General features: G+C 37.6%; 2 protein-coding genes across 3 annotated transcripts in view; one reads left to right on the top strand and one right to left on the bottom strand.

Moving 5' to 3' along the window:
* The window catches only part of LOC136828936 (ventral anterior homeobox 1b-like), a 33,180-nt gene extending 25,298 nt beyond the window's left edge, over positions 1 to 7,882 (top strand). Inside the window, exons 3-4 of the mRNA XM_067087307.1 lie at positions 6,364 to 6,551; positions 6,757 to 7,882. Coding sequence (XP_066943408.1) covers positions 6,364 to 6,551; positions 6,757 to 7,431 — 863 coding nt within the window. The 3' untranslated portion in view covers positions 7,432 to 7,882. The remainder of the gene's footprint in view (positions 1 to 6,363; positions 6,552 to 6,756) is intronic.
* A 3,840-nt stretch (positions 7,883 to 11,722) lies between these two features.
* The window catches only part of LOC136828933 (uncharacterized), a 116,760-nt gene continuing 105,982 nt past the window's right edge, over positions 11,723 to 22,500 (bottom strand). For both annotated transcript variants that reach the window (XM_067087301.1, XM_067087300.1), the window contains exons 6-10: positions 19,080 to 19,175; positions 18,093 to 18,320; positions 16,690 to 16,839; positions 13,742 to 13,904; positions 11,723 to 13,298 (exon numbers count right to left, since the gene is read on the bottom strand). In XM_067087301.1, the coding sequence (XP_066943402.1) occupies positions 12,328 to 13,298; positions 13,742 to 13,904; positions 16,690 to 16,839; positions 18,093 to 18,320; positions 19,080 to 19,175 (1,608 nt within the window). In that variant the 3' untranslated portion in view covers positions 11,723 to 12,327. The remainder of the gene's footprint in view (positions 13,299 to 13,741; positions 13,905 to 16,689; positions 16,840 to 18,092; positions 18,321 to 19,079; positions 19,176 to 22,500) is intronic.

The following is a 22,500-nucleotide window of genomic DNA, read 5'->3' as shown; positions in this document are numbered from 1 at the left end:
AGTTTGAATGAGGTCCTGTTAGTAATGTATATATGCGTATTGTTAGTTTTACATGACATTTTCACTTAAGGAAAACTTTAATTTCGTCCTGAGGACGACGTCAAGAAGCAAGTCAATCTTTAGCGTACGGACAGTGGGGAGTCAAGCGAGCTACCAAACGTAAACACAAAACAACACAGTATACGTCAAATGGTAAAAACTGGAGATTAGGAAATTTAAGATATTATGACACTCAATAAAAAGGTATTAGGGGAATGTAAAATCAAAACTGCAAAAAGACAACATTAAAACTGGAATAAAAACAAAAGTAATAATACGAGAGATACAGTGAATATATGATTACACAAAGATGGTCGCTTTGACTAAAATAATTAAGAAACCACCGAAAGCAGTATATATATATATATATATATATATATATATATATATATATATATATATATATATATATATATATATATAACGGCATAACCACGCAAGCTACTTATACTGTATAGTTTTAAGATTTTCGTGCTTTTGTGAATTAATTTGTTACAAATTATTATACCCTATAATTATTAAATTTATTTCGCGTACTAAAACTTGTATCTCAGTAGGAGCTTGTAGATACTGCTAATGTGAATACTATAACATTTAGTAAGTAGCTCCTCGACTGTTTATAATGCCTGACAAGTGGTCTTATAGTTCCTTAACAAAGAAGCTCCATTCCTCAAAATCAGCAGAAACACTACAGTCTCTTAAAAAGTTTGACTACTGATATGTGCATCTCTTTTTTTCATCGACTTCCCCCCAGCATTTCTGGCTTCCATCTTGTCAGAGCAAGAAAAGAGCATTAGGATGTCCGTCCCATCTGGCCCTACATCAGAAAATAATACTCGTAAGTCGAAAACGCCTACAATAAGAGTAACATTCTACATCCGTGTGGGACTACGCGAGCCCGCTCAAGCACTTCTAACGGTTGCTGTTGAGTTTGGTAAGTCAGAGGAATCGCCTTTGCAAAGGCACACCCCCTGATTATAATTACTCCACAAAAGGATATGGAATGAAGTGGTTTGATTAGCTGTCGCTACCTGGCACACCTGAGGCTTTCGTCGGGAAGGAGAGAAGGCAGTGAAGGAGATGGGGGAAAGGGTAGGAGGAGGAGGAGGAGGAGGAGGAGTGGAAGCTGATGACTATCGGAGGAGCAAATCCCGAAGCGTCTTGGCGCGCGAACATCGACTCGCCATCAGCTAAGAGGATCAAACGCCTCTTAATGAAGCCCATCCACCACACAAAGAGGATCAAGAGCGACTGTAATTAAGAACGTGACTTCTTTTAAGAGGATGATGTCGCAAACAAAAATATAAAGTTGTGGAGGGTTGGCAGGGCGAGGGAGGAGAGCCGGGGTTTTGGGGGGGGGAGTCAGTTTACAACAGTCTTAGGAAAAGGGATTAGATCTTAACACGTTCATTTGGGGATGGTGTCAAATGGCGGGTTTGGGAATTCTCTCTCTCTCTCTCCCGTGTCGAAATAAAACTTTCTCAGTCTTATTGTTTTCCATCTGTGACGAAAAGTGAAAATAGGAGATTGCATTTAAATTGCACCCAAGCACAAAACTGGAATTCATTTAAAGTGCATCCGGGCACAAAACTGGAATTTCTCCTTGGGAACTTTTCTAAACTGTCCGAAGATATTTTTTTAGTATTTGTTTACAATATGCTAAATATATACACTAACGAAAGACAATCATTTCACCCATAAAGGTAGGCGCAACCGCCGTACACTGGATCTGCATACAATTCGTGTGATATTCGTGTCGGAAGCAAACCTTCTTTAGTTTATGCGGAATGTATGTCATGAATAAGTCTTTTCTTCCTGCTGAATGTTTAGTGATCGAGTCCTCCTTGGTTACATCTAAATTTTGACATTTCTTCCACACTTAATTTCGCTACAACTTCTTTAGACCGACTGTTTTCTCTTTAAACCTCTTAGGTGGGATATTGAATTGCCCGGCCGAGTGAATTACACTTATTTTAGACAAAGATAAAAGCCAAGATATTTTCATACAAAAAAACTACTCAAAGAAAAAACCCATTTTCGGTGCATAATCCTTATACTCTTAGTCCAACAGCAGGACAAGATGCACCTGGAATGAAGAAAATATAAAACGGGAAACATTCAATACAGATATTTTCATATTTGGCTACTTTAACTCCCGAATCATCTCCTCGTTTGTTTTCCACTTTTTTTTATCACTTGTACTTGTTAATATGTTTCTTTACGAAATGCAATTTATTTTCACCATCTGACATCTCAAACAACGTGATTAAATCGCTGTCGTTTCTTAACCGCTGAGTTTGAAATAATTTCCAATTCACGGAGTCGTCACGCATGATACCATATTATGCCACGAATGTACGACCACAGTTGTTGTTGTTGTTCTTCTGATTTTATCTCTCTCTCTCTCTCTCTCTCTCTCTGCGCGAGATTTGTATAACTTAAGCTGTGATGGCCAGCCTGGTATCTTGGCAACCTTTTCCAACCATTGTTGCCCGTCATAAGAAGGAAAAACACTAATGCTTCGAAGAATCCGAGGAATCTGGTCTCGAGAATTTTGTAGGCATACGTAAGCCGCTCAAATTTGCCCCAACAGTTTTTCCTTGTACTGACTCATTTAAGAGAGAGAAGGGAAAACTATCAAACGAAAGACGAGCCGAGCAAACCTTAATGAATAAAAGGCAAAATGATAAGTGGAGAAGAGATTACCCACACGCACGTCCGTGAAGATAGGCATTTACATTCACCGAGAGAGAGAGAGAGAGAGAGAGAGAGAGAGAGAGAGAGAGAGAGAGAGAGAGTCAATATCGCTTTGTGTATGAAATGGAAGTAAAGAAAAATGCTTTTCAGGCATCGAGTAATTCCCGCATTTCCAATCATTGTTTCCTATTCGAATTCTGTACCGACCTCCAAATACCTAGAATTAATCTGAATAATATTTGACCACTGGTCTGTATGTAACTACTTTCTAGGCTTCAACTAGTTTTATTCGTGTACACATATTGTTGTTCAGAATCTGGGATCTCATTAATTTCGCAGTCTTTATTTTAATTATTTCATTCTGCACCCGACTTATCCTCATCATTAGTGTTCAAATCACAAGAGAAGTATTCCCACATTTCAGTAGGATTCCTGTGACTGCTTACTGTATTCATCTTGCTTGACCTGCCTGTCAATGATTTTCTTATATTTTGTCACTTTTTGAACATTCGGATGTTTAGATGTATCCTTAAAAAATCACAGGTCTTTTGACTTGGTCCAAATTAATGTATAGTATGCTGGGTAATAATACCAATAACAATAATATATCACTGTGCAGAAAACTTTCATAATACAAGCCACTTCACACTCTTACAAAATGAAAAAGCTCGCCAATATGGCATTGATCCCTTAGACATAGAGCACCCTTCACTTCTATCTTGCTTACACTTTCGCTTACTGGGTTTTGAAGCCACTCGTCAACGAGACGACGAACTTATTTTCAACTGAAAAATTCCCCTTCGGATAAAAAATATATGAAAATATATTATTTCCGTGGTAGAGCGAATTGGATATTAAAGGACGTTTGTAGCTTAATGCTTGTACATGAATCACGGTGATGTGATAAAATTCATTCGTTCATATATATATATATATATATATATATATATATATATATATATATATATATATATATATATACACACACACACACCCACACGCAAGTACCACAGGGTATAAATCCTAATTGGTATCATCTTTAGCTTTCCAAGACATCTTCAAGATGACTGATACACAGAGATAGAAATTTACAATACATATGCTACAATGACAGTACAAATGAACACACGGACAGTCGGGAAAAACGTTAATATCTGACAAGTAAAAAAAAAATGGAGGAACATTAAACTTATTAGCATCTGAGGTCAGCGCTCCATTTACAAATCTTGTTTATCTATGCGGATGGGCTCACGCCTTTGCTGTAGGGCCTAGCAAGCCGACTTCCTTGAAATCTATACTTTTTACAAATTTCTCTTGGAGTAAAGTTTATACACTCACTAGGTGATATTCATATGCTTACAAAAGGTTTCTTGTATACAACTCGATTTCAAATTTCTTTTCAGTATGCTTTTGGAATAAGCTATCTTTCCACTTGTCCAATTCATGGACTAATTGTTTCCACTACCATGAACGACAAGTGCTCTGCTCTCCAGCGCACATCTTATACATTCTTTATGCCGTTCTGGGGTCTAGTCCAATTATTTTCAAGTTTGTCCAATATACAATTTGCCACAGGATTCACATGGGATTTCATATACACCTCCTTCAGTAATGCCAAAGAGTTCTTTAGAAGTGCTCGTTTCTGTGTATTCATGCTCGTAAATGCTACATTATCACCATAATTCTTAAGGATATGGGAAATACCTTTGAAATTGTTCCTGTACGGCAGAGCGAGAAGGTTTGTTTTTATTATCAAATCATTTTGCTGCTCTTAATGGATCGTGTCATTGAAAATCAGAATAATTTCTTCACTGTATTCCTAATCAACGGGGATGTGTATAATAGATTCCATGTGTCATGTGAAAATTTATATAAATGTCAAACAAAAAAACCGTTGGAAAAGAGAATACGTTATGAAAAAATGTTTGAGATATGCATAGGAAAAATGTGAAAATTTATATATAGATCAGAAAAAAAACCGTTGGAAAAGAGAATACATTGTAAAAAATGTTTAAGATATGCACAGCAAAAATGTGAAAATTTATATATAGCTCAGACAAAAAACCGTTGGAAAAGAAATACATGATGAAAAAATGTTTGAGATATGCACAGGAGAAATGTAAAAATTTATATATAGGTCAGACTAAAAAAAAAAAACCGTTGGAAATGTGAAAATTTAAATATAGGTAAAAAAAAAAACCGTTGGAAAAGACAATGCATTATGAAAAAAATGTTTGAGATATGCACAGGAGAAATGTGAAAATTTATATATAGATCAAACAAAAAACCGTTGGAAAAGAGAATACGATATGAAAAAGTGTTTGAGATATGCACAACAGAATGTGAAAATTTATATATAGGTCAAACAAAAAAACCGTTAGAATAGAGAATACATTATGAAAAAATGTTTAAGATATGCACAGGAGAACTGTGCAACATTGGCTCATGTTAATGAAAACAATCAGGCCATCAATCTGACGTGGGCTAAAAAGATAATTTATTCCAATAACATATTGGGGAGAATTTTACAGAATCCAATTTTATAAATGAAAGCGTTTGTAAGAATATATCAGACAAGATGTTGATGAATCGATCTATTCCGAAAGAGTTCTGTAAAATGCATAGATTTTAGGGAAGGTTGTTCACCTAGGCCTACAGACATGGGCCCATCCACAGATAAACAAGAATTGAAAATGGTGCACTGACTTCAGATGTTGGTAAGTGTACTTTTTTTTTTTTTGCTGTTAATCAAGTGTGAATATTTTTCCAACCGTCTGCATATTCGTTTGTCCTGCCATTCTAGCATTTATATTGTAAAATTCCTACCATTACATATCTGTCCTCTTTAAGATGTTTGAGAAAACTAAAGGTAAAACATGACAGGATCTATACTCAGTGTTTCGCTTTTTCACTATGGGACATCTGATATACGTTAACATGTGCTCTGGTGATTTCAAGCATATACATACATACATACACACACATATGTTTATAATACATTATATGTATTTTTTCTGAGAGTAGCATCAATAGTTTAGACTTGCCGACGGCAGCCTGCGGTGAGTCTATCACAAGAAAAAAAAAATTTAAGATAGGGTTAAATGAGGTACTGAGGAACATTGTTGCAAGAAATTTCATGTAATATTGCAACTCGAGACTATGTATAATTACATTGAACATTTTTAAATAAAAGAAAAAAATATAGTATGCAGAATGAAATAGTGAAGGTAACTTGCAAATTCAGGCCACTGTTGCTTTTTGGAAATCAGAGATAGATTTGATACCAGGTTCACCAAATGTCATAAACAGTACTAGATTTCAGTAATAATTATTTCATTAACTTCGATATTTATATTTTTTCTTGAAAATGATTCCAAATACTTGTTAAGTACGCTGTTAATATATATTTTGGCATTGAGATATGTCAATCATGATATTGACGTCTTCGCGAGAAGTTACTTCAATACTTATAAACGAAGCCGTTTATCTTTTCATTAAGACAGGGATATAATTTGCTAAAGCATCGGAGTTAAAGCCCACCCATCCTTTATGTCATGAACTCCGGCGAGTGGGCCAATATGCAAATTTATTTTCAACTCCCTTTTGCATTATTCCCCCCTCTCACAGATGCCAACGGCCAAGTGAGAGAACTGGTGTTTCCCAAAGGACTGGATCTGGACCGCCCGAAGAGAGCGCGCACGACATTCACCTCCGATCAGCTGGCAGCCCTGGAGCGGGAGTTCCGCAGGAACCAGTACTTGGTCGGCAGAGAACGCTCCCTGTTGGCGAGCAGACTCGGGCTGTCGGAAACCCAGGTAACTGAACTCATTTGAGATGGGGGGAGGGGGGGGATTTCTGTATCTTGAAAAGACTTGTGTATTGGGTTTCGGTTACTAAGATAGCTTGGCTGCGACGGGATGATATATACGAGATGCGGGTGAGAATATTCGTCTACCTTTTGCAGCGAGGCCCCTTCAAAAGAGATCACTTGACGCTTAACCCCAGCCCTCATTCCAACAGGTAAAAGTGTGGTACCAGAACCGGCGGACGAAGCACAAGAGAGACAGAGAGAGAGAACACGAAGCGCCGACGACAGTGCTGGCACCCAGCCTTGCATCGAGCGGCTCACTCACGCCCATATCTCGCGCTCTCTTGCCATCCATGCAACCCTCGCAGACCATCAGCACGCCCCTTTTCACCTTTACTCCAACGCCCACTTCCACTCTCGCGTCCACGACTGCCAGCATTCACGCCATTCCGCCCAAGATGTGCCAGGCGACGTCTGACATCACGCCCACACCCACGGTCCCGGTCGAGGTGCGCAGCGCCAGCCTGGAACGGTGTGGAGCCGACGTCTCGGAAGACCAAGAGAGCCGGAACCCAGCCACTCCACCCGAACGAAAGCAACCTTCGCCCAAATTAAACAGGTCCCTGGGTGGCTTAGAATACTCCCTCGGGGTCGGCAGCATGGGCGGGCCTATGGGCGGCATGACGAAGGCCGGACTGACCTCGGCAGCTCATGCCCTCGAGATGTCATTCTCGAAGAGCATACCGAGTTTTCTGGGGTCGTTCCATTCGGTGCCGCCTTCGGTGGCGCCGTCTGCGTTCCGCCCCCTGTTCCAGCGCCCGTTGCACCACCCGCTGGCTCTGCAGCACCACGCCCTGGCGCGCCCGCATCCAACATGGCTGCCGTGAAGGAGAACGCAAACGTCTCGTCCTCATGAAGTCCTCATGCGAGACGTAACATGGCTGATCTCTCGGTAGCCTTCAGTTTTGTTAAGTCTTAGTTTTATCCAGCTGAGTGCACATTTACCATTAATTTCCCACTGTTTCTAACATATAACAGATTCTACCAATACATTTTTAAATTATCTTTATCACAATACTTTTGGGTAAAGTTTTTATGTTGCTCATTAATTGTGAACAAAAAAAAAAAATTATAAAAAAAATTTTCTTAGCGTTAATTTTTGTCCTGAAAAACAAATTTCAGTTTGCGTGACTTTGTCACCTGGCCGGGATTGGATCGGCAATATCTTTTCGTTTTCCAAGTAAATCATTCGTGGTATGTAACTCATGTAGATATAAATGTAACTAAATCCGATAAAAAAAATGTGCCTTTTGTAAATATGATTTTAGTGCAAACTTTTGATTTAATTTCATTACTTTTAATATTCATCGAAATGAGAAAGTTATGGACCGATGTTTTTGTATCCAGGTTTCAGCAGATTGCAATAAACTGATAAATAAGCGCAAACGATTTCATCCGGTACACGCAATGAATAACTTTTCCCTACGGAGAATTATGTCTTAAATGAAAATCCAGCGCTGATTAAGACTAGTAATTATACAAACCACTTAAAGAAGTGCATAACAATAATCAGACCACTATTAAAAGCCCCAAGTAGTACCAACGGTGATAATAATAATATAATAATAATATTCCCAAACCCGTTAAAGGGACAAGTGAGCAGGCAAGCATCAATCGGCGCTGAAGGACCATTTAGCGCCTAACCGTCGAGGGCCCGGAGAAACAAAGGGGGTTCTCACGATCGCAAATTTAATGCTCTTTCAAACGACCATCCGATTTGGGTCCATTAACCACGAAACCACTCGGAAATTAATTGTCTAACAAGCCGTGGTGGATTTTCCCGGGGCGCCGGCGCCGCGTCTCCATTGGATACGATTGCTCGAGTGCCCGAAGGCTTGTCGCTTGAAGAGAGGTCATTAGATTTTCGATCTTATGAGGGCCCGCCAGGTAGCTGGGTAATGGTCCCGCATATGGAAAATTCAGTATATATGTATGTATATATATATATATATATATATATATATATATATATATATATATATATATTAGTCACTGCTCTTTGGTTTGTTAAAATGACTAGTTTTGAACTTTGCAACTTTAAGTTAAATAGCAGAAACTTCTTATGAATTATATATATATAATATATATATATATATATATATATATATATATATATATATATATATATATATATATATATATATATATATATATATATATATATATATATATATATATATATATATATATATATAGATATATATTATAATATTATATATATACATAGATATATACATATATATATATATATATATATATATATATATATATATATATATATATATATATATATATATACGTTAGAGTCACTACTCTTCGGTTTGTTAAAACGACTAATTTTGAACTTGGCGACGTTCAGTTCAATAGCAAAAACTTCTTATAAAGGATTATATTTGGCAGTGACATTTTGTCAGATAACACCAAAGCGAAAGAGAAGAAAGAGAGAATCGTGAAGAAGTTCCCAAGAAGTTGTATCAAAGTCAAAACTACTTTTTTAAAATGACAGTCCTCAACTGACATTGACTCCCATAAAAGCAACGCAGACCGATATTACTTGGCATTGAATCTGAATCCCGAATTCGCTGAACCTCGAAAATGTGAGTGTTTTCAAGGAATGTGGATCTTCGAAGCCTTTTCCGTTATTTCGCTAATGCGATATCAGAGGCGATTTGAGACGCTATCTGAATAGATTTTTAGTAACGGCTTCTGGGAAGAAAATAGTCAATCGAGCGTCTATTGTCTCAGAGTATGGATCTTCCAGTCGCACGTCACGTCATCGTTACTTTATTTTACATTTCCGCTCGTTGTCACGTCGAAGAAAATGCCGAATAATTTCAAGCGATTTCAGACAATACTTTGAGACTTTCGGCGATATATCAGGGCGAAATAGTCAATTTAGTTTGAGTGGTTTATGGGTTCTCCTCATGGAATTTATATCGACATGTCAGTGTTGAGTTTTTGCTGGTGTTAATATTCTTTGGTTAGCAGGATTTGTTCTCGTTATGTAAATTACTTTGGGCATCGATGGTGAAATTACGAATATCTCTTACATATTTGCTTGTGTTTGATATTTTACGTGTCATTACGCGCTCGCACAAAACACACACACAATATATATATATATATATATATATATATATATATATATATATATATATATATATATATATATATATATATATATATATATCTCCAGTGCAGCAATGAAGGGACGCGCTTGGGAATATTATGAAATCCACGTCAGAAGGTGAGTGAAACCGGGACTTTGAACAAGTACTTTCGTAGTTTATTCTGCTTGAAAATGTAGAAGAAACTACGAAAGTACTTGTTCAAAATCCCGGATTTCACCCACCTTCTTACTTGATTTCATTATTATATATATATATATATATATATATATATATATATATATATATATATATATATATATATATATATATATGTGATAACAATCATAAAAAATAAAGAAAATTCTCCTACATTAACGATAAGCAAAGAGGTATATACGGCAGCGTTTGCAATGAAAGTCTAAATAGATGCTTAATTATAAATTATAGCTCCAACCGTAGGTCTCTCTATCAGTGAAGTTGAGCAATACGGGGTCTAATCGGTGGTTTTCCACTTATGGGCCATGGGCACTTCTGAGTTGGGGGGGCGGGGGGCGGCCACACCACGAACATCTTCAAAATAGTATTTAAAAAATTAAAAATCATTTACAGTAAATGTAGGCCGGTGCTTTCTTTAATAAATGAAAATGTATACCTAATAAAGTGTTCTGAAAAATAATTCCATAAATGAAAATGTAAAACTAACAGTGTTCTGAAAATGTTTTATAATAATTCTATCATCACCATTACACAATTCTGAAGGGCAGTGGGCCACGAGTATTTAGGAATGCCAAAAATGGGCCATGGGCACGAAAGGGTTGAAAACCACTGATCTAATTTTGGTTGGATGAATGACCAGGGGATACTAACGTAGAATCTCTGGTGACAGTTAGCGATTAATGAGAGTAGTACAACCTCCTCCCAACAGTCAGTACTCAGAAACTTCCAACTGACCTAAGGAATCCGGTGGGGTTTACAAAAAGAGCATGACGAGCCAACAAAGGGAGTGAGCTATTGCTTTTTTCGAGAAAGATCTTCTCGATATGTATAAAAGCTCATCTTCAGCGGAATAAATGAACAAAATCACACTCTATTAATGGTAACGTCTTTACTGAGCGCCACGCCGTTCCTTAGATTCAGCGGTACCCATAATACTTAACGTTGTAGTAAAGAATACTTACCCTGTGTACCAAACATCTAACCGGTCACAATTACAGTACATGATACATATATGTATGTATGTATGTATATATATATATGTATATATATATATATATATATATATATATATATATATATATATTGTATATATTGTATATATATTTCACTTACACTCTCATTTGATTCCTTGTGACTGTGGGGAGATGTGGCGTGGTTGGTGAAGTTAAGCTTGACAATGACATGACTGCTACACGTACTTAGTATTTTGACTACTTCGCCCTTACAATGTGTGTCTGTCTCTAAGCTTGGTGTTTGTTAAGGAAACTGCCTGCACTTTCTTCCTTTGGCCCCCACTTTGATTTTCTATATGAGCTTTTCAGTCGAGAAACATGCCAAGTGCCATTTTTAAAATATAATACATTAAATTAAAAAATACTTTGACCCATGATGGCGCTTGGCATGTTTCTCGACTGATAGCCTCATATATACTCCTATTCGTTCTGTAGTATTACAATATTTAATATATGTCTTGACCTTCTCGATAAGATGTATGTATGTATATATATATATATATATATATATATATATATATATATATATATATATATATATATATATATATATATATTGTGTGCACACATATATATAAATCCATCCAACGATTTTTATAGGACTCACGTAGAGTAATTTCTATAAATATTACTAAAAAAAAACACGTGGCGCAATAATGGAATACTGAAGTATTTCAGGCCAAGCCTTGCAAGAACGACACTTCAAGAGTAAGAAACGAAATAAAAGTTGGAAGAAATTCTTTTTTGGTGTTTTTTGGGCGAGTATTGAAAGAACGTCACTTCAACAATGCTTTTACTAGTCTTTCTTAAGCCCTTAACAAATGGAATTTAACCAACTTTTTCTACCTTATAGTTGGTGGAGAATAAAAAGCCGCCCTCTACGGTCATATTCCAAAAAAGTGTTGGACGGCATCGTGATTGCTACGGAATTCCTTATAAAAAGCGGTAGTATTCTTTCGGATAGACTACAAAGCAGTGGTCAACTAGTTCATATAAACATTGCTTTTGAAAAAATACAAATGACTAACAAATATCTAAAAAACTCTAACAAATATTAAAGATTTCTCTCTTCACTGCCAAAAAATCTCGCATATTTTTTGGTAGAAGAGATCAGGGTTTTATAAAATTCAATTTGAGTTCAGCACTGGGCACAGACGTCAGACGTTTTGGGCATTCTGTTGCATTTGCATCTCCTTTGTGAATCAGAATTTTCTTCGACTGTTTGAACAATTTTCACTAATTTTCTTCGCGGAAAATATTCTCTTCAAACTGAGGTTTCTCCCACCCCTTTCATTCTCAGCAAGGCCAAACGTACAGTAGATAACGTCATTGGAAATATAAAAAATATGCCTACCAGAAAAACGTGGCTTTGCCCTAGCTAACGTTATCTTCCAGTCGGTCGAACAACAGTCAGGTATTTCCCGGTACTGACGAGGGAGGAGCAGATACTAGACCAAACACTAATGATGACAGTGGCTACCAGTATTGTGCCCAAGAGCATGTACAACACGTAAGGTATGATGATCTTGCTCGAACCAAGCAACTGCTTTTCTCCCAGGCTTCCGTGGTCCAGCGTTATCAGGGTACCCGTTAAAATGTATATGGCGGATGGGAGGCTCCATCTCTGAATGGGTGCAAAGATGGCCAAGCCGAGAATAAAATACACCACCAGGATACCGAGGTAGACGGCCCAAGGGGCTGCATTGTCCTTCTTCCTGGGTGGGGGTTGCAAGGGGTAGAATGGGTAACCTGGTTTCCTCTTCTGATTCTGGGTGGCCCTCTGGATGGCTTGGTCCTCAGGAGGCCCAGTTCTACTGGAGGGCCCACCGCCGGACGAGGTAGCGACGTTTATGCCACTCGATGACGGCTCCGACGAGATACTCCCGGACCTCTCGTCCCTTGGCGTGGACGAGGTACTGGCTCTCAGCGTCGAGTCCAACATGGGCACTCTCGACTGCTGGGGCACTTCTGACTTCCCTGCTGGGTGTCTAGGTTTGGCACTATCCAAGCTCCCTGGAAGATCGCCCGGGCCGTTTGGGGCTATTTGGCGGGAGCTCTCGCCCATGCTCGTCGAGCTCTGCGGCCGGACGGAGGCCAGATTCAAGGTGCTCCGGGCCGAGCTTCCTCGGCCACTTCCGTATTGTCCCGCCCGACCTTCGACCGTTTGTCCCTGCTCGTCGGCGACTCTGCTTTGACTACCACGCCCGCATCGCCACGCCCACGCCTTACCCACTCCTTCGCGGATCGTGAAGGCACCGCTAATGGCCAAAAGTAAGACGAGAGGAGCCCCGATGAGAGAGAAGAGGACCGCGAAGAGTCGGCTGAACCCCGTCCTGAGGGTCATGCCGCCCGGGCCTATAAGAGAAGGAGATGATGGGTCAACAGAGAAGCAATGAAATGAGTTGCTTCTTCTTCTTCTTCTTCTTCTTCTTCTGCTTTTCCAGATCGCTTGATTAACTCATACTTCTCAGTATCTGTTTCAATATATATATATATATATATATATATATATATATATATATATATATATATATATATATATATATATATATATATATATAATTACACTAATTGATATCTTCATGAAGAAAAGGTATATCAAAGATTATTCTAAAACACTTTGGGATGCATGCAAATACGATTACGCAGTTTATATCAATGTATGAGAACAGTATGCACGAATCTTTCATACGCCATTATTCAAAAGACTGACAAACCTGACGAAAGACGAGACAATCTCTGATACATGAATGTAATAAATAATGTTGATGCATAAGAACAGCCAAAGGTGACCTTACCAACGAGAGTCGTGAGCGAAGCCGAGTACAGCAGTGCCCCTGACATCGTCCAGGTCGGGGCACGGGAGGCATACCCTGCCCTGGCAGCGTCGAGCACCGCAGTCTCCAGTCTGCCCATGTAAGTCTCGATTTTCGTCCGCCACACCACGTCGTAAGGAAGAACCTGCAAGAAAATGCAAAAGGTAATTATCATTGAATTTCGAAAGCGCGTTGAATCCAGAGATCAAAGACCTCTGCCACCTCTACAGGAATTGAATCACTGTTCTTCATTTTAATATTCAACCATTTAAACCAAAATGCTTACGTATCAAATCTTGAAAATTTGACGTAACAAAGACACTTGTCAAGATTTTTTAATCAGCTTTTCAGATATCTTGCAGACTGACAGACACATGTTAATAAACCTCCCTTCAACTTTATTGAAGGAGATAACGAAAATAGTCGCGTCATTGACATAACCGTTATCATAGTGGAGAAGCATATCCACAGTTATGTATATGTACATATATTTAAAGATTAATCAATATAGATAGCTTTCGGGAACTTGTTCGGTTCCCCTTTTCAATAGGGGAACCGAACAAGTTCCCGAAAGCTATCTATAATGATTTACCTTTAAATATATGTACTTATACATAACTGTGGATTTACTTCTCCATTTTAAGACTCATGCTACTATGGGTATTTTTTAATTATTATCATAATACCAAAGCTACAGGCCAAGCATTACTAGCATGAGTTATGGAAACAAAAATGATTACCATAATAAGAACAGCCGTGGAAATAACGGCAAAAGCATTAGTAAGCAGGGCATTAGTATAGTAATTGCCACAACTCAGATGGCAGTAGGAACAGTAATTCCTTCCGCATTGCCAAAACCTGTGTCAAACATACGCCCTAGAAGTCAACATTTTCGTGGTGTTTATAACTTGTAAAAACAGCGAAAAACCTTGGAGTCTACTTTCTGAATGTACATGGACAAATCTGTCTATCTATCTATCTGTACACACACGTAACACACGTCTAATATGTATATACATATATATATATATATATATATATATATATATATAAAGAAAATCCACGAAGGAAAAGAAACACTGGAGTGCTGTGAGGCCTTTCGACTGTCGTCCTTTACTTAGCTTTAAGTAAAGGACGACAGTCGAAAGGCCTCGCAGCACTCCAGTGTTTCTCTTTCCTTCGTAAATTCTGTCTGTATTTATGTATTCATCACGTTCCATATTTTCGTGATTCAGTTATACTTACACACACACACACACACACACACACACACATATATATATATATATATATATACATACATATAATTTCTTCTGCTTCTTTTAATTTCCCCAAACAAAACAATAAAGACAGAAGCCACAATGGTAAATATTTTTTTTAGTTCGTAATCAGTGACAAACACTCGAGACGAAGCTCTATGAACTGCTTTGCGCTGCGCAAACTGACGAGGCCGTGGCCAAAAAACAGTGTCACATTTTATTTCAAGAAGTTTAATAAATGGATTTCTAGCATGCGGAAGGGTACGCGACGACTAAAGTCAAACTATTAATAATGTTTTTATTCTTAGCTTTTTTTTTGTAACTAGTTTTTTAAATGCCAATATTTTTCGGGACTGATGGCACAGGTCAGCTGTTTTGCGTTTAACTTTATGCTGGCTGCTGGAATCAAGAGAGACCTCGCGTTGTGTGTTCAATACTCTAGATATTCTAAAACTGTTGCTACAAGGGCACGTTTGATCATCTTGCCAATAAACTCTATACAGGTATTCAACAACTGCGGCAGGTATTCTACAACTGTTGCTACAAGGACTCGTTTTCTGACACGTTTGATCATCTTGCCACCAAACTCTATACAGGTATTCAACAACTGCGGCAGGCATTCTAAAACTATAGCTACAAGGACACATTTTCTAGTACGTTTTATCATCTTGCCACCAAACTCTATACAGGTATTCAACGACTGCGGCAAAGCTGGTGTTCGTGTTATATCACTTTCAAAATCATGCGCGACTTTGTTTTGTCTCCTATATTAACTTCTTGGTGCGAGGTCTCCCTAGATACCAAAAGATATGCATGCTTTTTTGACATGGCCTTTACTTAGATGATGATTTCTTATATAAGTTAAACCTGCAAAAGGTTATTATACATTATTAAGGACTTGTGAAAGGCCTTCAGGAAAACCAATGCAGCACTAATCAGGTATGAAAGGAGAGAGAGAGAGAGAGAGAGAGAGAGAGAGAGAGAGAGAGAGCACTCAGACAAAAGAACAGATATACTGGATAACGAGCAAGTCAGGAATAATGAAAGAGGAAAATGTGCTACATAAAATCACGTAATGGAAACAGAACATACGAATAATTAGGGGAAAATGGATACACAGGTGACCCATGGAACAACCACATTAGATTAATACAAGTTAAAGAAAAACTCGATAGGTAAATGAGTGAATGAACTAGAGAAAGGGAACGAAATACTAAGGGAGCAAATATCTTGAATGCGATTTAAAAGAAACTGGAGAATAACCGAATACAAGGCTCGAATAAATAAAACCAAAAAAAGGAAACGTTTTGAACATAAATGTACGAAAGAATCCCATACAGATGAAATTACGGAATGGTTACAACATTCGTAATAATTCCTTAAAATCGTTGTATCTGTTATAGTCTTTTTATATATTGTTATCAGTACAGCAACTGCTCAAAATACGCACAATCCAGACGAAAAAACCCAAAAACCCCATTATTAACTTGCCCAGCAATCGTCCATTCACTGGACTCCTCATAAGTGAAAAAAAAAAAAATAAAAAAATAATCGTAAGATGCGTCACCGAATAAAGATGAAAATAAACTTGAAGTGATATAAACAAACACGAGCTGAGAAAGATCAAGAGACATCTCGTACAGGGAGTAGATAAAAATAGGGAGCACTCACTTGACGAAGCTCCGTAGCCAGTCCCAGAACCAGATCCGTTCTAAGCGACGCCATGTTGTTCACAGTTTCCGTCTCCGCTGTGCCTTCCACTGCGGAGAATATGGCTGCCCCGGCCACCCACCAGGCTAAGACCACGACCACCAGGCCAACCTGCAATGAAGGTGTTAGCTAAGACTAGTGAAGCATTTTTAAATATAAAGGAGCTCTGAATGAGTCTTTGTAATACAATATTCCTTTAGGCAGCTGTAATTTGATGTACACAGATACCATTGGCGGATCCAGGGTTGGGGAGGGGCACCAGGGGACGTGACCCCCCCCCCCCTTGAAAAATGACAAAAAAATAATATTGAAGATTTAGATAATAACGTCAATGAGAAATAATATTCTAAAGGTGAGTAATTACTTCCAGATATCAACTACAGAATTCTAAAAAAATGCGTGCATTATCCCCCCTCTTCATATATTTGTATAGTATAGATATATATGTATTTATATACATATATATTATATATATATACACATATATACACACGCACACATTTATATGTATAATATGGAAATTTGTGGACCCCCTCCCCCATGAAATTTTTCTGGATCCGCTAGCGACCGATAAGTGAAGGTTATGGATTTGCAATAAATACTTCCCGAAGCACATAAATATGCTTCACTTATACAACTTTTCCCCTCAGAGTGGGTGCCTCTAGTAAGTGTTAAAGATACGTTTCTCAGGCAGGACGTTTTTGGATGAGACAGTTCGCCCCATGCATACCTGAATCTCTGCGTGCGCGTATAATGGACATACAATAATATGCTTTCAAAAAGCAGACTGCACAAGGAAAACTAGTACAATGTCATAATTCTCAACCACTACATTAAATTTGGAACAACAAAAAGTAAAGAAAATGAGTTATGAACTTTACCTTATGATGAAACGCAATTCAGAATTCCGTATTCAATAAAAAAAAAAACACATGAAAACGCAATCCAGACCTCACATTCATCCTGAACCACCACATTAAATTAGGACCAATAAAAAAAAAAGTTATGAACTTTACATTATGATGAAACGTGATTCTGAATTCCATATTCAATAAAAAAAAACATGAAAACGCAATCCAGACCTCACATTCATCCTGAATCAATACATTAAATTGGGAACAATAAAAAATGTAAAAATACGAGTTATGAACGATGAAACGTAATTCTGAATTCCATATTCAATAAAAAAAATTACAAAAACGCAACTATACCTCACATTAAACTAAAAACATGATAAAAACGCAACCTTTACAAGCCAAACTCAATACTGCTGTTGTGTCAGTCAAAAGTATCTTAAACAATTCATGACGAACTTTAGATAAAAAGAAAAACCACTGACATTACTGTAAACAATCCTTAGTCACCTGAGAGAGAAGAGCTCTAGTCGCCAAGCTGAGGGACTTGCTCCCGAAGGTGACGTCGTCCAGCCCGCGGGTGGTGGGCGTCAGGAAGAGCCTGTAGTGCCGAGGGCGGGGATCGGGCGGGTCGGTCCTCTTGACTTGCACGCCTATACTTCGACGCCCACAAGGGAAGAAGTGACAGGGACAGTTGCAGTATCGTGGATTGTGAGGCATGCTGTCTCCAAGCATGTCCTGAAAGAAAACGTCACTTCTTTCAATTATCATTTTGATGATATTATTTTGGTAATCGTCTCTTTGTTAAGAGACATTTTGGTAAATAATATGTATGATGATTATTACTGTGATATTCTTCAACATTTTGATCGTGATTGTCAAAGTAAGTACATATATGGAATAGCCCACAAAGCCTATCTATCAAAATAACTACATATATGGAATAGACCACAAAGCCTGTTTATCAAAATAAGTACATATAGGGAATAGACCACAAAGCCTGTTATCTCACTAAGCGAGTTTCCACAGGGCATTAAGCCCGTATGGCATGAGAGGAAAATGGATAGAAAATATCAGACTGAACAAAAGGTGGAAAATTATGATACTGACGAAAGCAACAAACAAATGAATGCCTACATAAAAAGACAATCAGTTAGAAATAGGCAACTCAAATTTAATTGATGGTAAAGTGAAGCCTCAACTTCTGCAATGTTCAATGACTGTATTTCATCCCGTTTGAAACATTCCTCATTTAAATTGTATCATATAAAAAACCAGACGTAACTAGCTAATCTGTAATATGCTAATAAGCAACGTAAATTTTCTGATGACAATCATCTTCGTCTATGGCCAGTTTTGTGTACTTCAACAGCATCAGTCAGAATTATAGCGACCGAATGTGAGAGTAATACATTGTCTTAATGTACTTAATTAAATTACCTATAAATCTTTTGTCTCTGAGATTCTTTTTTATGCCAATTTTAACCTTCATCTTACCTGTGGCGGTTGGAAGGCAAACCTGGTGGAGTTCTTGAGAACGTGAGAGTACTGGGAACTGACGCTAGGGGGCCGAGAAGGATTCTCCCCAACAACCTGAAGGTAAGAAAATCCAGTTTTTATTGGTGCAAAAGTCATGGGTCTATTTGTTGCCGCGTGAGACTGGTGGCAACGAGTTTATAAAGATAATGATTATTTCTTGTTTTATTTGGAAGAGGCCAGCACATTTCTGTTTGGTTTACTGAATTTGAAAAGACGGCGAGTGAGTTTTTTGTAATCATGAAGATGGTCTGCACGAATGAATCAGTCTACTGAAATAACAAAATAAGTTGATGAATGAGTTAATTCACCTTGGAGATATCCAGTACATTTTGCTGATGTATATGATCAGTTGTTCAATGCGTTTCAAGTGTGAAGCAACCACCAAAAATTCAATGGAAGTTTTTACAAGGACAAAAAATTCTGATACGCATTTGAGTTGAAGTAACAAATTGGAACTACGCGAATGAAAGCCAATTAGACTACAACTGAGTTCTACGAAAATACAAAAAAAAAAAAAAAAAAAAAAAAAAAAAAAAATTGTTTACTCCTAATTACATTTCAGCATAAAATTTGAAATGGATAGATGAAGTATTTAGTAACATTTCCACCCATCTTGAGCACGGGCGTGCTAGACGTATGTCCCAAGATTCTGACAATGTAGTTTAGATCAAAAGGATAAACTAAATGGTCCCGACAAACCACTAAGAAGAAAGAAGAAGAAGAAAAAAAGAATATCAAGTAGTAAGCCTTCTGAACCCAATACAAACTTGGTCCTCCACAAAATAAAATTATGGTTTCAGCGTAAAGGCATGAAGAATGAATATTAATATTCAAGTAGGATTAGCATCTCGTTTTCCAGCCTTGGAACTCCATCGGCAATCGTTAATCTTGTTTTGCGCGTAAGCCACTCTGGAAGGTCTTAGAAATCATGAAATGAATGACCTTTTTTGTCTTTCTGGAAAAGTGGCGCCTCTTTTGTACATAATCAGAGTAAATACCTTTCCTCTTTAAAGTTAATGTTTGATCACCGTGGGGTCCCTTGCTTCAGCTCGCTTCGTAACTTCTTTACATAAGTCACATTTTATTCAGAAGTTGAGAAGTAAGATTCTTGAAACGAGCGTCATGTTTTATTCTGAAGTTCTGAAGCACTGTCTCTACGAAGTAACGGGTATTTCATTCTGCATTTGGGTAGGAACAGTCCTCATATGTAAGTTGTATTGTTCTTTAGCTTCACAATAATATTCCTTCCACGTGCGTCACATTACAATTTCATTCCTGGTGTTACAGTAATATTCATTACCGGTGAGTCATGTTCAATTCTTATGTTATAATATATTTCTTGTATGAGTCCTGTTTCACTGTATAAATATTCCTTAAAATTCAGTCTTGTCTCTATTTTAAGTTAAAAAGCAATGCTTCAAATCCGTTAGCATTCCTTCAAGATGCGTCGCGTGTATTTGCGAAGTTGTATTCCGTTCAATTGAGTTCTATTTCATTCTTTCACGAGTGAGTCATGTTTCATTTTGAAGTGACTTCTTCTTGTTAGGCGATTTGTCCTGAGCCTTCAAACAAGCTTCCATTCAGTTCTTGGAAGTTCAACGTGATCGTAAAAACTGCACTAGGAAGTTCCTGTCTACTAAGAGAAACTATTATCCTCCGGTTATTGGAAGACCTCCTGACGAAGGGAGCGACACTGAAGTGTCCCAGTCCTGTTTTCCTTCAGTAACCCGAGAGACCTCCATAGCATGTGGCGGGTGTTCGGAAGCTTTCTTAAATTACTGTCTGTACAATTAGCATCCTCCGCCCCCACTCCGGAAGAGTTCCCGGAACAGGGCTTTGTACAAAGCGTCCTAGCTTAAAGCAGTAAGAGAAACGAAAATTAGGGGTGGAAAAATACTTGCTTCATTGTATATTCTCGTGACAGCGGTTTCCTCTGGGAAACAGCGTCCGGTTCCGTCCTTACCGTCTTCGCATTTCTGACCGTCGTCGCTGCATTCGCTGTCGTTGTCTTGCTGGGTTACGTGTTCAGACAAATGTATATATAGTAATAAAGCGTTACATGCATAGATTCTCTTAAGCTAGTAAAACATCATAATCATTCTTAATTAGCAACCTTCGACATGAGACCAGCACGACTCTTTGCGACACTTTGTCCATATAAGAAAAAAAGAGACAGAAATGAAATTAAACATAAATAAAAGACAAATATACTTTTTTACTTCAGAACAAAAATAAATAAATAAATAAATAAAATTACATCAAAGGTACATCAGACCATGTTAGTTTAGCCAGACGCTTGAGATTAACCTATTTACACATATTTGTAAGGATAAACGTCTTTCTGCTTCATAAAACCTTATGAAATTGAACACCGGTTTATATATATATATATATATATATATATATATATATATATATATATATATATATATATATATATATATATATATATTAGGCAGTTTTGACTGTCTTTATACAACACAGTGTCTTCGCGCAATAGCCACAGACTCCAGTAACTACTGTTAATCCTCGCCAGCTTACATAAAGTCAATCAGTCAATCGATTTTTTAAAGTTATAAGGAAAGATAACACGGAGTGAAAGACATAGAGGTAAGAATAAACGGGAGACAGGTAAGAGCAGGATAAAGAACAATTTTACTGAATGGGAGGCGTTGGCAGATGAGTCCTTTCATGACAGAAGACAAAATGTCTGTTGAACAAAAAACCACTTTGAATCTGATACCGCGGTTGCATACTCAAAGGAAACTCGGGAAAATAAATAGAACTCTTTTAATGACAGTTTCAGGAATGATCCCAAGTAAATAAGTGAGAAAACGACCTAATCCATAAACGTCTCTGGTTTGGAATATGATGAGTGACTGTCTAACCAAAGACACTCCTAATAATTTAAGACTAGCAGGCTGAAAGGAAATATACTTAGCTTTCGTTATTATTTTTGAAAATTTAAAAGGGTTCTACACCATCTCCTAGCACGTACCACGTAAATTTTCAGCAGGATGTATGACTATACCCTTATCAACTTGACAAAACAGAATGGTTACGAATAAAAACTGACTTATGATAAAAGGAACTTCAATCGATATAATCAAATGATTTCAATTATAACATATGTTTGTGCACTTGACAGTTTGCAGCGTAATCGACATATAAAACTTCTCAGTAGTGAAACTAATATCATTTCCAGAAATTACCCATGGAACCCATCCTATGGATCTCGAAGAAAGAATCGGTCTTAAATCAAACAAAAAAGAGGATAGATGAATACTCTGGGTACGTAAAATGAAATACGCGAAGCGCAGCGCTTGAATACATGAGGAAAGTTGTCTGACGCTATATACATGTAAGTAAATGACTCCTA

The sequence above is a fragment of the Macrobrachium rosenbergii genome, chromosome 43, assembly GCF_040412425.1.
Source record: "Macrobrachium rosenbergii isolate ZJJX-2024 chromosome 43, ASM4041242v1, whole genome shotgun sequence".
Classification (NCBI taxonomy): domain Eukaryota; kingdom Metazoa; phylum Arthropoda; class Malacostraca; order Decapoda; family Palaemonidae; genus Macrobrachium; species Macrobrachium rosenbergii.
Note: the sequence above shows the minus strand (reverse complement) of the source record. Positions and strands in the feature narration are given on the sequence as shown.